This window comes from Haliotis rufescens, unplaced genomic scaffold (genome assembly GCF_023055435.1).
Source record: "Haliotis rufescens isolate VD_foot unplaced genomic scaffold, xgHalRufe1.0.p SCAF_14, whole genome shotgun sequence".
NCBI lineage: Eukaryota > Metazoa > Mollusca > Gastropoda > Lepetellida > Haliotidae > Haliotis > Haliotis rufescens.
The window spans coordinates 31,343,830-31,360,468 of NW_025963824.1; the positions used below are offsets into that span (position 1 = coordinate 31,343,830).

The 16,639-nt window shown below is 41.4% G+C and overlaps 1 protein-coding gene and 1 pseudogene across 1 annotated transcript; one reads left to right on the top strand and one right to left on the bottom strand.

The window, feature by feature from the left end:
- Positions 1 to 315: 315 nt before the first annotated feature.
- On the top strand, positions 316 to 1,676 carry LOC124143370 (annotated as a pseudogene).
- A 5,414-nt stretch (positions 1,677 to 7,090) lies between these two features.
- LOC124143360 (C-type mannose receptor 2-like) lies at positions 7,091 to 15,991 on the bottom strand. The gene is made up of 7 exons (XM_046512318.2): positions 15,912 to 15,991; positions 15,727 to 15,793; positions 13,605 to 13,681; positions 13,070 to 13,141; positions 10,031 to 10,214; positions 8,476 to 8,634; positions 7,091 to 7,359 (listed from the first exon to the last, which is right to left on the bottom strand). Exons 1-7 carry the CDS (start codon positions 15,912 to 15,914, stop codon positions 7,130 to 7,132), a joined length of 792 nt encoding a protein of 263 aa, XP_046368274.2. The 5' UTR covers positions 15,915 to 15,991; the 3' UTR covers positions 7,091 to 7,129.
- Positions 15,992 to 16,639: the final 648 nt, after the last annotated feature.

Genomic DNA, 16,639 nt, shown 5'->3' on the forward strand with positions numbered 1-16,639 from the left:
CAAACCAACCAACGGTGGGGGACACCAGAAATGAGCTTCACTCAATTTGAATTTTAGATTACCTTTCAAAGTTGAAACAATGTTAGATCTCAAAACTATGCTGATTCAATATTTTCAACAGAGCAATCTCAGATCAACTATATTTCAACACTGCAACAATGTCATGTGTCGGCTGGGATTGCACAAGTGTCAGTTTTCATACTTCCGGCAGCATGGATGGACCAGTAGTCCATTCCTTTAGAGAATCTGATCTATTATCTTTGGTGCTGTATTCACATCTAAAGATCTCCATAACGATTTGGTCTAACTTCCCACATTGAACCGACACGCGGTGATGTAACTGAATCTCCAGTTAAAACAAACATACTCAACGTATGCATTTTTTCCACCAGGCCTCAAGGGACACGACAAGCAGAAGTTGTGAGCACGAGGGATGACGTGTTAGCTCAAGAAACAAGACACGTTGCCAATGGCAAACCTGTGACCTATGAAAGTCAAGATTCATTTGTAAAGACTTTTAAAGTTGCAGAATCCCAGAAGAATACAACTATTGGGTACACTGACCAGCCTCCTAGAACACGTTTCATCATCTACCTTTGTGAAAGAGCAAGATGGTGTGGAGATTGGGCAGACAGGCAACGAGGCATAGTTGCTGCATATCTTCTGGCCAATGTAACAGGGCGACGGTTCGGCGTCAACATGACCACGCCATGTGATGTCAAGCTTTTCTACATCCCCAATATCGTCAACTGGTATGTGAGAGAAAGCGAACTTCTGGGTTTGAGTTGGGAAGTGCTTGACTGGAATAACAGATTTGATCCTAACGAGGTTAACCATGACTTTAACATCAATCACCCTTGAGATGTCATCTTCTTAAAAACAAATGTTGATGCGATCACAGTAATTCAAAAGAGCCCACAATATGGTCATCTTGTTCCAGAGCCGTTTAGGAACCCCAACTGCGAGCCATCACTTCATTTTGAAGAACGCATAAACAAGTTTATGAGTGAAATACCGAAAACAGATGAGTTAGTTTGCGCCCATGTACGAATGAGGAGAAATCCAACCATTCCTAATGATGGCGCTCAAATCAATTCCTTGTCCACTGTCAAATACCTATGGACATTTCTATCTAAATTCAAAAATGCGAGTCGTGTTTTCATTGCTAGTGACTCCATGGACGTGCGGTTTAGTGCCAGGAAATATTTCGGCGCCAGGGAAATTGATACTGACGGGCTGGTACTACATATTGACAGACAGGGACAGGAGCCCAATGCAATTTGGGGCTTTGAGTTGGCACTGCTAGACCAAACTGTTCTCAGTCGCTGTCGTGTGCTAGTTGTGTCAAAAAGTGGCTTCAGTGTCAGGGCGGCCATGATGTCACGCCGTGAGCAAGAAATTTTTGAGTTTCAAAATGGCACTGTCACTCCATTTCTTCGTCTGAAATCCAGGGTCTTCTAAAAAGCATTGTCTTTTTTCGATTACATATGTTTACAGTTAAATCCCTATCAGTTACTTATAACTCAACAATTATCCAACGTTACCAGGCCCGAGGTAGCAGATGTTCGTCGTTCTCAACGTAGAGTATATGTACAAATATATAATAGAAAATCCTTTTTATTGCAAATTATTGGTTGTCTGCTGTTTGCTGTATCAGTTAACACATTAAACATACAAAAGCAATAAGTTGTCTGTCGTCCTTTTCGTTTGTAATATTTAAGTTCTTAAGTCAAACTTGACCCCTCTCAAATAGTGAGGAGTATGTAAGCGTGTCATCTTAATGTGGGAGGAAAGCCAGAAGTGATGCAAATCGAAGACGTGTTCTCTTTGGCGAAAGCCACGAGCACGGGTATGGTGCTGATAAATCAGGAAACATAATCCGGGTGAACCGCTATTCGGGATTGTTTGTTTGTTGGTTGGTTTGTTGTTTAACGCTGCACTCAGCCATACTCCAGCTATATGACGGCGGTTTGTAAGTAATCGATTCTGGACCAGACAGTCCAGTGATTAATATCATGATAATATCCCCGGCCTCCTCTCAGGCTGTGTAACAACTCAATCTCATTAAAATCAGATCCAAGTTCTCGCTGCCGCTAAACAAATATCTGAGGACAACCCATTACGGGTCACGTCAGAACGACCTTTCGCGAACTTTGACTGACCACTGAAATGATTAACAAGAAGTCGACATCAGCCAGTAAGAAAGCAGCTTTCTAGAACTTTACGTCATTCGTTTCAACATGGCGACTTCCATTTCAGACTACGCTTGAAAAAAATGCTGACACAGTTCTCGATTAAAATTTTGAAAACTGAACAAACAAACATTCCGGAATGTCTAATATATGGTTCAGATTGTATGGCAGTTCTTCCCTCGTACTTTGCAACGCCTTCTCCGTTCAAATGTTTATCCCACGGTAGCGAGAGATCGGAATACCCCGTGTTAACGTTTTCGAGGTTGCATGATTAGAAATCACATTCCGACTGTCACTTTCATAATCTGTGAAGCGACGCTTTGATTGGTCTGATGAAAGGTCGTTCTGACGTGACCCGTAATTGGATGTCCTCAGATCTTTGTTTTGCGATAGCGAGAACTACTGATTATAATGAGAATGTGTAACAATTGGGAATATAGAGGGATGTGACAATGGGACGTGTAACTAGTGGAAGATAGCCATTCACTCAGTTGGGAAACGCTGACGTGCAATAAACCAAGTCCCCAAGCCTTGTCTTCCTTGTCCATCTGCCAAACTATACCGACAAGCATATGTTGCTGGGGACGTAAACTCCTGCCCGGAATCTCAGTGGTCGATATACTGAACATATCCAATATAAATTCTTTGATAACCGCCTCCGTGGTCTAGTGGTAGAACGTCCGCCCGGACCGGCCGCGTCATACCAAAAGACGTTAAAAGACTGTACTAGTTACCCTGTCTAGCGCTCGGCATTAAAGGGCTAAAACAAGGACTGGTCGGCTCGGAGTCAGTATACTGTGTCTGAGTGGGGTATCCATGTTAAACTGCGGCATGGTATCTCAGTGAGCTAGCACTATAAATCGGCATCAGTCCGAACTAGTACTAGCAGCAACACACACACATACACGTGCATGCACGTCGCTATATAAGCGCAATAATCTTGGACGCGACGTTAAACCCAATTTCACCTCACCTCACCTCACATCACCTTTGATAGGCATTTAGATTATCCAATATATAATTACAGGTGATAACTGACGGTAATCAGTGATAGCATGTTGGAAAAAAATGTCCACAAGTCTCTCATGTTTTGCATAAATCCTCAGATCTAGTGTGCCATAACTGCTTTGACGTCGCATCTCCTGAAGACTGCCAACAATTTGTAACCTGCGGAAAAGATGAGGTAAGCACTTTAGTGAATTAAATACCACACCATTCAAACGATAATTTCTGTAATCATGCCTATCTGTATATTCTTCAATATTTATGACTTTTCGGACTTGTTTCGTGTTCCAAACTTTTACCATATATGCGTTTTAGTGAATTAAACACCCCATCGTTCAAATGAAACAATTAACACTTTACCTCTATTTTCATGAATATTGATAATTCGTGGCACTTGTTTCGTGTACCAAAACATTAACATGTATGTTGTTATTAAAAAAGATGAGGTAGGCATTTCAGTGAATTAAACATCTCATCTTTCAAATGCAATATTTAAAACTTTAGCTCTGTATTCATAGATATTGATCATTCATGGTACTTATTTCGTGTACCAAAACGCTAAAATGTATGCTGTTATTAAAAGCAAATATGAAATATGTCTACATGTGTTAGTCCTGCTATAAAGAAGTAGCATTTACCTTCATAATGACCACCGTCGTATCCTTGGAATGTTGCTGAGTGCGGCGTTAAAGAACAAACAACCATACCACTATAACACCGTACGTCACACAGTCGCGTACCAATACTTAGATACCAATGGATAAAATATAACATGGATATAATGGACACTTATCACTATACGTATGTATGTCTTAATGGCAGTGGTATTAAAGGTAAAAAGAACAAAGGAACTGAATTGTCACGTACCTTTGACGCTGTGACTTCAGGGCGTATTCTGCTTTAATGTGTTATATATATATATATAAAGATTTAGGATATTAACAATATTTGCTTAATGACATCGATTTTAAGCGAAAGACCATACCACTCGGACTGATTAAAGGACATTTGTATCACCTGTTAGTATGATTTGGTGACACTCTATTGGCTGTACAGAGCAGTTGCTCAACTCAGAAAGGCTTGAACATGACTCATTGAACAACACTCAAAAGACTTCTGGACACAACAACCGCCTAGCCAGTAGAATATATTGTAAAACAACAAGTTAATCCATGTAAAACAAGAAATATGCGTGTGTGACATTATCCCTGAATAATTCCCTGATATCCCTGAATCAAACATATGCGGGTCGTGTCGGGGTCAACAAGGCGGGGGGAAAGAGGTGAGGTGAAATGGGGTCCCCCCGTTCACGATTCTTGCATTTATTTGGCGACGTGCATGCACGCATGGGTGTGTGTGTGGTGTATAAATATGTGTGGCAGATTGTACTAGTCCGGACTGATGCCGGTTATATAGTACCATGTCGCAGTTTAACATGTATACCCACTGAAACAGTATACTGATTCCGAGACGATCAGTCCTTGTTTTATCCCCGCAATGCCGACCGCCAGGCCGGGTAACAAGTATAATCTATTAACGTTGCTTTTGGCATGACGCCACCGGGGATCGAACCTCTGCATGGAAGACGCTCTTTCCACTACACCATGGAGGCTGAGAAAGTGGTGTGGTGGGAGATGGTAGGGGTACTTAAGGCAGAGTTTGGGGATTAATTCGCGCGGGTCTTTGGGCGGCCACGGACGTAAATTGTGGACGGATTGGTGTTATGAAGACACAGTTTCGGAGTGTGATTGGGGTAATTGGGGTTAATGATGGAAGGACGGAAACAGAAGGTGAAGTGACAATAAGAGATGGTTAGGGTGCGGGGAGGGGAGGGGGAGGGTGGGGGGGAGGGGGGTGGTGTGTGGGTGTGCACGAGGGACGGAGATATATGGCAGTAGGACGGAGATATATGGCAGTAGGACGGAGATATATGGCAGTAGGAAGGGGATATATGGCAGTAGGACGGAGATATATGACAGTAGGACGGAGATATATGGCAGTAGGAAGGGGATATATGGCAGTAGGACGGAGATATATGACAGTAGGAAGGAGATATATGGCAGTAGGAAGGGGATATATGGCAGTAGGACGGAGATATATGGCAGTAGGACGGAGGTATATGGCAGTTGGAAGGAGATATATGGCAGTAGGAATGAGATATATAGCAGTAGGAATGAGATATATGGCAGTAGGAAGGAGATATATGACAGTAGGACGGATATATATGACAGTAGGAATGAGATATATAGCAGTAGGAATGAGATATATGGCAGTAGGAAGGAGATACATGGCAGTAGGACGGATATATATGACAGTAGGAATGAGATATAAGATAGTAGGAATGAGATATATGGCAGTAGCAAGGGGATATATGGCAGTAGGAAGGAGAGCTATGGCAGTAGGACGGAGATATATGACAGTAGGACGGAGATATATGGCAGGAGGAAGGAGATATATGGCAGTAGGACGGAGATATATGACGGTAGGACGGAGATATATGGCAGGAGGAAGGAGATATATGGCAGTAGGACGGAGATATATGGCAGTAGGAAGGAGATATAAGGCAGGAGGAATGAGATATATGGCAGTAGGACGGAGATATATGGCAGTAGGACGGAGATATATGACAGTAGGAAGGAGATATATGGCAGTAGGAAGGAGATATATGGCAGTAGAACAGAGATATATGGCGGTAGGAAGGAGATATATGGCAGTAGAACAGAGATATATGGCAGTAGGAAGGGGATATATGGCAGTAGGAAGGAGATATATGGCAGTAGGAAGGAGATATGTGGCAGTAGGAAGGAGTGAGTGAGTGAGTTGGGTTTAACGCCGATTTTAACAGTGCAGTAGGAAGGAGATATATAACAGTAGGAATGAGATATAAGATAGTAGGAATGAGATATATGGCAGTAGGACGGAGATATATGGCACTAGGAAGGAGATATATGGCAGTAGAACGGAGATATATGGCGGGAGGACGGACATATATATGCCAGTAGGACGGAGATATATGCCAGTAGGACGGAGATATATAGCAGTAGGACGGAGATATATGGCAAGAGGAAGGAGATATATGCCAGTTGGACGGAGATAAATAGCAGTAGTGTGAAAATGTGTTTCTTGGCCAAGTTCTCTGGCTGTTTCAGTGCCTCTCATCGGCATACATCGGTGCAGTCCCATTCGGCGGAGATCGTGACAGGAACAAAAAGTGAAAAAATAACACTCATAAACTGTAAGTGAGTGAGTGAGTATGGTTTTACGCCGCTTTTAGCTATATTCCAGCAATATCACGGCGGGGGACACCAGACATATCCTTCACACATTTTACCCATGTCTGGAATCGAACCCGGGATATTCAGCGTGACGAGCGAACGCTTTAACCACTAGGCTACCCGACCGCCCCCGGCTGTATGCCTGTGCTCTGGGCACTGGGCCAGACCGTCCTTTGATTGAAGTGATGATCAAATACTGCATTTATCTGAAAATAACATTATCGTATTCGAGTGAAAAGTCTTCCTTTACCGAAACTTCTTTCAGTCAGCCTGATTGACGGTTTCCAAGACCACTAAAATCAGTAAAAAACTGCAAAACCAATGCATTGTCGTTTCAAATAACGAATTTTGCAAGGTCACTCGACGAGATAAAAGACACATATTCTCTATGTATTCAAATTTTATCGAACAAAATAATGTCCCAGAAAATGCTTGAAATATATAATAATGCTTCAGACTGTAGAAAAGAAAGTTATTTAAATTAAGTTATTTATTTAAATAATGTTTGGCACCTGTAGCTGAAGACATATCCAGTCTCCATACAAAACCCGCCCCAAATATACCGGCCCCTACGTTAAAATGATCGACATGAAAATAAAAGACAAAAAAGGTTTTGGAGGATTTTTTATTAATGCAGACCGTGTGCTTTACGCGTTGTTACATATGTGCCATCTCACAAATGAATGAATAAAGTTCTGTCTTTCTGGCATTATACCACTGATCTTGCCCGTGAGAAGAAATACCTGTGCGTTCGTTATACTGTTCAGAATTGTTTTGGGGGTAATTGGGATACCATTCAGTGTAGTTGGCTTGAGTACCGTCCACCCACTCCCATCCATTTGTCGCTGGGGCGTAGTACCCTCCAGTCCAGTAACTGCTTTCGGGAGCTGTGTGAAAGAAGCATTATCATTTTCTTCAAAATCAAAATACATTTAAAAACCAATTGAAAACGTATGGGAGGAAAGCATGAAGAGCCCATGTCTCAGACGTTTACCACTGACGAAAGCTACAAGAACGGTATGGGGCTGTTAAACCCATAAACAGGGAACGAATCTGGGATTTAAACCCCCGAACTTTCTGGAACCCACAGCGAATTACGAAGCCTCAGACGAATGTGCTACCCGGAACTATCCTGAATTGATCATATGGAAGTGCTATCTATAAGTGCAGAATGATGAGAGCATTCATTATATTTATATCTTTACAAAAACAACCCCCAATATCACCTAATTCTGAACATTCCCATTATCACGATGGAATGAAGTGTTTGATGACGTTACATCTGTTTCGCTGGCCTATTGTCCACAGGAACCGCTGTATCTCTTGTATTTTCACATTTTCATTTTATTTTCACTATTTTTTTAATTTCACAGGTATCAAACATGTCTTTTTTAACAACGTAAAGGGAGACTTGTTTACTCAAAAGCAGAGGTAGCCCGTCAAGACCGAATAAACAAAGTCAGCTTCATATGTTTAGATTTGGATGACCCTTCCTTGGCCAAATTAGCAACTACCATTTCGAGTGAGGAACTCATGAATTGGACTGACTGAGTATGGTTTTACGCCGCTTTTAGCAATATCCCAGCAATATCACGGCGGGGGACACCAGAAATGGGCTTCACACATTGTACCCATGTCGGGAATCGAACACGGGTCTTCGGCGTGACGAGCGAACGCTTTAACCACTAGGCTACCCGACCGCCCCGATGGAATTGGAAGGAATCGTTAACGCCCACGCAACCAAAAGACAAAGAGATTTATTTCCCCATGCAATCGTGTCTTGGACTTTTCTTATAGCCTGAATAATGAGCCCTCTTAAGTTGTAGAAGACCATTGTGATTCACTCGTAAATCTGTAGTTAATGTTACAAGTATTATGCGCAGAGGTCTCACACTCTATGCTTGTCTTAACCTTGGTGACAATTATGGCAATGAGTCGCCGTCTTGAAACTTTGCCAATCTCTACGCGAATGTTGATCTCCTAAATGCCAGTGTTCACCTTACATGATATATTTTTAACAAAAGCCTGTTCTTCAGCAGTGTTGATGGACACTAGATCTGCTCCCCGCCTCTGACAATCCAGCCTGGCCTCGTCCCACGTCACTTTCCACTGGGCCACATAGTAGCATCTGCTGGGGGACCTTACAAACGTTGGAGGACATCCTGGAGAAATAGCAGCGCTTGAAGTGGTCTTTCTATGACATTTATATTCAGTATACAGGATTACGTTTTCAGTGAGCACAATTCTTACCCCACTCAGCTACCGTAGTATACTCTTCCTGACAGGTTCCTGAAAAACAATCCCGTGGCTCATCCGGGTTCGAATTGGTCCCAAGGAACCCATTTTGGTCGTAAGAGGCGTCTTAATGTATCCGGAAGTCAGGCGCGGTGATTCGGCTGATGCAATCATGTGTATGCCATCGTACCCCCACGATACCTTGCTCACGGTATTAATCACTTGATTGCCCAGACTTAATTACATACAGCCAGTCGTCATAAAGCTGGAATATTGTGGCGTTAAACACCTCACAAAACATCCTAGAATCCTGGGAAAGTTTTCTGCCATATAATACCATGTTCTTGACGGCGTGTTAAGGGCATAATAAACGTGTCCATGACAGCGTGAGTATTAATGGTTGTTCACTTCATTAGACCGGAAGTTGTTGTAACCTTCTTCTTAGGGTAACTTTAGGTCTAGGTCTTCGTTTACGGCATTTGGCATGTTTCCCTAACCGGACGTTATATTATTTGACCGGAAGTGGGCATAACTCCATCTTTTAGTTGAAAGAGGCTCTGTATGACGTTGTGGTTTAATGCCCTGGCCGCGTCATACCAAAAGACGTTAAAATATGGCACGTATTGCTACCCTGCCTGGCGCTCTGCATTCAGTGATAAAACAAGGACTGGTAGGCTAGGAGACAATATACTCTACCTTAGTTGGTATCCATGTAAAAGGTGGCATGGTATTTTAGTGGGCTGGCACTATAAAACCAGCATAATTCCGGACAAGTACAAGCAGCCACAAACGCATGCATGCACGTCACTACATAATCTTGGATGCGACTTCATATAAAATGTTCTATTCGTTCAACTTGAGATATATTGCCTACTGTTATATGGCAGTGTATTTTAATGATTGTAACCGTGCTATATAGTTTAGGTTGAGATTCAGTAGACGCTCATTGCATTGTATTTGGGCAGTGATTAGTCGTCAGGAATGTAGTGCCATTTAATGTCAGCATTTTTCAGGAAGTTATAATAGTTGGACGTTAGTGTGGTGTGTAAGCATTCGGTTACAACGGACGATGATAGTGTGTCAAAGAAGCATGTGTAATGTTCCAGTACCGCTGGACTGGTGAGGGCACTGTGTAGAAATTTCCAGTGGTTACTTGGACTGTACATATCGTGGGATAACAGCGTGTTTACGCATCTCTCACACTTTTCATCACGTCAAGACCAGCTGTCCTGTGTGTCACTTGTTGGTTGTTTTTGTTGGTTTCACACTAAGTTCTTTTACTTCAATATTTCAATTTGGCAATCGACACGTAACACTTCTCGCCTCCATCTACAGATGTCGACCCCGCTGTGTCACAGACGTTCCAGTTGCAGAAGTTCTTGTCACAACATCGGTAACACTTGTGAACATCACGGGTAGAAGGTACCAGAGATGTATCTCGAGACTCCTTGCTTCCCACCGATCTTTTCCCGAACAGTGTTTGTGCGATTTGGATGATACCACAGGTCTGACAAAAAACATTTTCGTTCAAGACATATGAAGCGTACATCCCACCAGCAACATCCTTTTGGGAATAATTCATTTTAAGAATTATAAATAAGTTGATAGAAAGTTCCAGTAATATTTAAAGTTATAAGTGTGTGAGTGAGTATGGTTTTTACGCCGCTTTTAGCAATAATAAAGCAATATCACGGCGGGGTACACCAGAAATGGGCTTCACACATTATACCCATGTCGGGAATCGATTTGTTATCTTTCACTTTTGATTGATTGGCAGACAGGAAGATGAACAATATGATACACTGAAAAGTCATCTCATCAACATTAGAGACTTCACGATATCAGAACAAAATCCAAAGCTATTTCAATGAAACACAATATCTATAGAATGCTGACACATGTACTGATTCCTACAACAATACGATACAGCGACAGAGAATGAGATGCACGTATCACTCGTGAGCAGTGGTGTCAGAACCTACAGCAATACGGTACAGCGACAAAGAATGACGATGCACGTATCACTATAGCGGGAAGTGGTGTCAGAACCTACAGCAATACGATACAGCGACAGAGAATGAGATGCACGTATCACTATAGCAGGTAGTGTTGTCAGAACCTACAGCAATACGATACAACGACAAAGAATGAGATGCACGTGTCACTCGCAGGTAGTGTTGTCAGAACCTACAGCAATACGATACAGCGACAGAGAATGAGATGCACGTGTCACTATCGGGTAGTGGTGTCAGAACTTACAGCAATACGATACAAAGACAGAGAATGAGTTGCACGTGTCACTCGCGGGTAGTGGTGTCAGAACCTACAGCAATACGATACAGCGACAGAGAATGAGATGCACGTGTCACTCGCGGGTAGTGGTGTCAGAACCTACAACAATACGATACAGCGACAGAGAATGAGATGCACTGGTGTCAGAACCTACAGCAATGAAGGAGGACAAACACCCCAAATGAGTGAGTGAGTGTGTCTGGTTTAACGCCGCTTTTAACAGTATTCCACTCATATCAAGGCGTGTCAGTTTAATGCAGGTCTCAGACGTTTACCACTTCGGTGAAACCCACGAGCACGGGTATGGTGCTGACAAACCTAGAAACATAATCGGGGCGAACCGGGATTCGAACCCACAATCATAGGTTTCTGGTGTACCTAAGGGACGCAACTCTGCACAGCGAACACCCCAAATGAAGTCACAAGGATTCTAACGACTTCGATTTGACGAAGATTCACATTAGTCAATGGGAAAGAGGACGTCACCGATGGTATTAAGGACACTTATCTATGAATTGGCACCGTTCACATTGATCTGCATTAGCATGGCGTGTATGAGAAACGGATCTGGCCATGTCGCATCAATAGCTGTATGCCGGTTCATATGCAAGACGCGACCCATTATGAGACTTTCTGAGTGAATTTAAATGTCAATCCACACGCGTATCTGTACCCTCGCAGTGTTCAGGTATTTCTTTGTGCGTTCTTACTGATAGATGGATTACAGCCAATACAACGAGGTGGCTATTAACATAGGAGGACCATTACGACTGTCACTGAATATATATCACTGTCAAATATAAGACGTATTTCAAACGCTACGTTTTGAAACGCAGAAGGCTTTCAAATCTGATTTGTGTCTCAGTCAATTCGTGTCCCACGCCCGTCGACGACACTTGTTTACATGTGGAGGTGTCAACAAAGGAGAACAACTCGAAGTGGTTTTGCATTTTGTCTCTTTGAAAGGTAGCAAATTTACAACTTAACAGTACTAATATCATTTAAATGACCTACAATGACGGATAAAGGTGAAAGCCTGACTATTGATAACACCAACCAATTCAACAACATAGTCTTACATCGCACGTTTGTGTTTTTGACAATTGTTTGGGATCTGAATGTCCGTACGTTTATTCCTTTAGGGCTATATTTGAATATGACCAGAAACCTTTTGAACAGAACATATAGGAAATGTTATTTTATTATTTCTTTTTAATGTAACATGTATAACTTGTAACATGTAACCACTTGTAATGTGTACGATTTGTTATTTGTTTTGTGAACACATTTTATTTTCCCTCGGGGTTTTGTCTACTGTTACATTTTCGGCTGTAACTATACAAAAAAAACACCTTGATTCTAATACGCTGAACGTTATCGGTCCATCTATTATCTGTCGTATTCACGTGTTATTTCAGCCTGCTTTTTATCCCCTTTGGACAAATACGAGTCGGGATGAGAAGTTGTTTGATCAAGGTTACAAATTCAAGGCTTCAGTAAAGCTTTCAAAATGTTTTATGGTAGACATGTTGCGGACATTTCATATTTGAAGCATCAGTAACAAAATGATGTCCAATACAATTCCATATTTTGACTTTTACCATTTGCTCCCGTTTTTTCAGGTGAACAATTGACTTGCCTTGCATGTGTTTGTGACGGGTGCCACCGGTGGGGCAGGATACGCTCACCTTTTCGCGAACACACTATTTGATAGTAATTCATAAGGACATGCTCATGATATAGTCGGAATCGTACAATCCACTCTGCTATATGCAGAAATTTCTATTGGATATGGAAAAGGTTTTGTCGCTTTATTTACCCAAGCCAAGTCGCAGAATTGTGAACTAATCACCTTGACACCCATGATATTCTGTGTCTGTTTTGTACCATGCTTCCGCTATCTCTGGCAAGGTTTAAATAGGGCGTCTTCTTTATGAATGGCATGATACAATTTCTTTTAAAGTTCCGCAAATGTCCAGATCTGTTATATGAGAAACATAATTGTATATTTCAAGTATTACATGTACAAAACTCAGATACCACAGAGTCTGAGGTAAGTATTTCTCTTACCCTGGTACTTTCACAGCCCAGATGATAACCTCTTTGCCTTGCGTGGTTAGTGAATTCCCTGGTGAAACACATTTGTTGGGAGACATGAGACCCGTCAGGAGTTTGTCTCACACAATTTTAGTACATGTATGTAATATATCTAGGATCCAGCTACATATTTGTAACGAATGCGCTACATATATAATTTCAGTCTCCACACATAGATGTACATATTTCTGGTATTTCAACAGTGCGCACGTTTCATATTCCTCATTTTCTATTTTTTATCTGTTTTATTTATTTATATTAAAAAATGACAAGATTCATTCGACATAAATCCCTAACCAAGACAAAGACGTCGTGAGTATCAGGGATAGAGTAAGTGATAGGTGTTCATGATATCAACCACTGGATTGTCTTGTCCAGACTCGATTATGTATAGACCGCCGTCTGTAGCTGGAATATTGCTGAGTGCGGCGTAAAACAAAAAAACAAATACTACAATAAGAACTGTTTCTACAGTATCTGAAGAAAACGTTAAGGGCACTGAACCTACCTCGTCCTCACCACAAATCACATACTCTTGGCAATCAGCAGGGGATGTGACATCGAAGCACATGTGACAGATTAAGTCTGAAGACAGATGATATTCACACAAAGAGGGTGTTTGGGAGAGTGAGTGAGTGAGTTGCGGTTAACGCTGCTTTGAACAGTATTCTAGTTAAATCACGGCTTGTCAGCTTCGTGTGGATGTTACGCCCTAAGGGAGGTGAGGAGGCACCTCTGACAGGAGACACGAAACGCTGTGTTGTTAATGCGGGATTACCTGTGTTGTTAATGAGGCATTACCATTGTTGTTAATGGGGCATTACCTGTGTTCTTAATGCGGCATTACCTGTGGTGTTAATGAGAGATTTACCTGTGTCGTCAATGAGAGATTACCTGTGTTGTTAATGAGGCATTACCATTTTTGTTAATGGAGGGTTATCTGTTTTGTTAATGGGGCATTACCTGTGTTGTTAATGAGGCATTACCTGTACTTGTGAACATACCTGTGTTGTTACTGGGGTATTACCTGTACATTCTGTACATACCTGTTCATCTAAATGCGGCATTACCTGTACATTGTGAACATACCTGTGTTGTTAATGAGACATTACCTGTACATTGTGTACACACCTGTGTTGTTAATGAGGCATGACCTGTACATTGTGCACATACCTGTGTTGTTAATAAGGCATTACCTGTACATTGTGTACATACATGTGTTGTTAATGAGGCATTACCTGTACATTGTGTACATACCTGTTGTTGTTAATGAGGCATTACCTGTACATTGTGTACATACCTATGTTGTTAATGAGGCATTACCTGTACAGAGTGTACATACCTGTTGTTGTTAATGGGGCCTTACCTGTACATTGTGTACATACCTGTTGTTGTTAATGAGGCATTACCTGTACAGAGTGTACATACATGTACCTGTTGTTGTTAATGAGGCATTACCTGTACAGAGTGTACATACCTGTTGTTGTTAATGACGCATTTCCTGTACATAGTGTACATACTTGTTGTTGTTAATGAGGCATTACCTGTACAGAGTGTACATACATGTTGTTGTTAATGAGGCATTAACTGTACATAGTGTACATACCTGTTGTTGTTGATGAGGCATTACCTGTACAGAGTTACATACATGTTGTTGTCAATGGGGCATTACCTGTACAGAGTGTACATACCTATGTTGTTGTTAATGAGGCATTACCTGTACATTGTGTACATACCTATGTTGTTGTTAATGAGGTTTACACGTGTTGTTAATGATAGATTTCCTGTGCTGTTAATGGGGCCTTACCTCTACATTGTGTACATACCTGCTGTTGTTAATGAGGCATTACCTGTACATTGTGTACATACTTGTTGTTGTTTATGACGCATTACCTGTACAGAGTGTACATGCATGTTGTTGTTAATGACGCATTACCTGTACAGAGTGTACATACATGTTGTTCTTAATGACGCATTACCTGTACAGAGTGTACATACATGTTGTTGTTAATGACGCATTACCTGTACAGAGTGTGCATACCTGTTGTTGTTAATGACGCATTACCTGTACATAGTGTACATACATGTTGTTGTTAATGACGCATTACCTGTACAGAGTGTACATACATGTTGTTGTAAATGAGGCATTACCTGTACATTGTGTACATACCTGTTGTTGTTAATGAGGCATTACCTGTACATTGTGTACATACCTGTTGTTGTTAATGAGGCATTACACGTGTTGTCAATGATAGATTTCCTGTGTTGTTAATGGGGATTGCCTGTGCTGTTAATGGGGCCTTACCTGTACATTGTGTACATACCTGTTGTTGTTAATGAGGCATTACCTGTACAGAGTGTACATACATGTACCTGTTGTTGTTAATGAGGCATTACCTGTACAGAGTGTACATACATGTTGTTGTTAATGAGGCATTACCTGTACATTGTGTACATACCTGTTGTTGTTAATGAGGCATTACCTGTACAGAGTGTACATACATGTTGTTGTTAATGAGGCATTACCTGTACATTGTGTACATACCTATGTTGTTAATGATACATTACCTGTACAGAGTGTACATACCTGTTGTTGTGAATGAGGCATTACCTTTACATTGTGTACATACCTGTGTTGTTGCCCTGTGCTGCTGTGTTAATAGACAGCAACACAACAACCAGCAGTTGGGGGATTACCTGAAATTAGATAATGGTTCCAAAATAAGACGACAGCAAAGTAAATTTGATTACCCCTGAAGTGGTATTTTCCAGAAATAGCGAAAGTGTTGACAAAAGTAAGTAACACAATACAAACCATTCTTCCAAGACGAACACGTACGTTGTAAGAACGGTTTTATCCTTCTGGTATTGCACTACCAAGCTGTTGCCTTGATTAGATAAGGAATTTAATTTTAAAATAATAATGTATATCAGTCAGTCAGTCTCATGTTATGTGCGTGCTCATTGTCATGTGAGTTATATTCAATTGTAGCTTTACGACCTCAATTTTGTCACAGGACTATAGTCGGTATTTGGAGGCGGTCGCATAGCCCAGTGGTTAAAGCGTTTGCTCGTCACGCCGAAGTCCCATGTTTGATTTCCCTCTTAGGCAATAGGTGTGAAGCGTATTTCTGGTGTCCCCCGCCGTGATACATACTTGGTCGTCACTTTTATTAGAAGCATGTCCTGGTTAAGTCATTTCTCAAATGCTAGTGTACAAGGGGAATAGGCAATGTTTGCAATTTTAAAACAATTGTCAAATGACTCCCTCTGTGGCAAGAGCCATAGTTTATAATATTTGATGTGAAAATAGGTCCAATTTTACTGTATGGTTCCGAAGTTTGTGGTTTACGTCACGCTTTCTCGGTCGAAAATCGTCAACTCCTAATACCATGGTACGAGGTCGTCATTCTTTGTATCACAATGTATATAAATATTGTAAATATTGCTGCATATAGGATGTAATATTATACGTCCCCCAATACTTTTGGTGTAGCTCCATATAGAAGAAAACAGATAACTTTCACAGTTATTATTACAAAC

Coding starts and splice junctions, on each gene's coding strand:
- LOC124143360 (XM_046512318.2), bottom strand. Junction 13,682..15,726: donor AGCACAGGGCAACAACACAG/GTATGTACACAA, acceptor ATCTGTCTTCAG/ACTTAATCTGTCACATGTGC. Junction 10,215..13,069: donor TGGGCTGTGAAAGTACCAGG/GTAAGAGAAATA, acceptor GTTTTTTGTCAG/ACCTGTGGTATCATCCAAAT.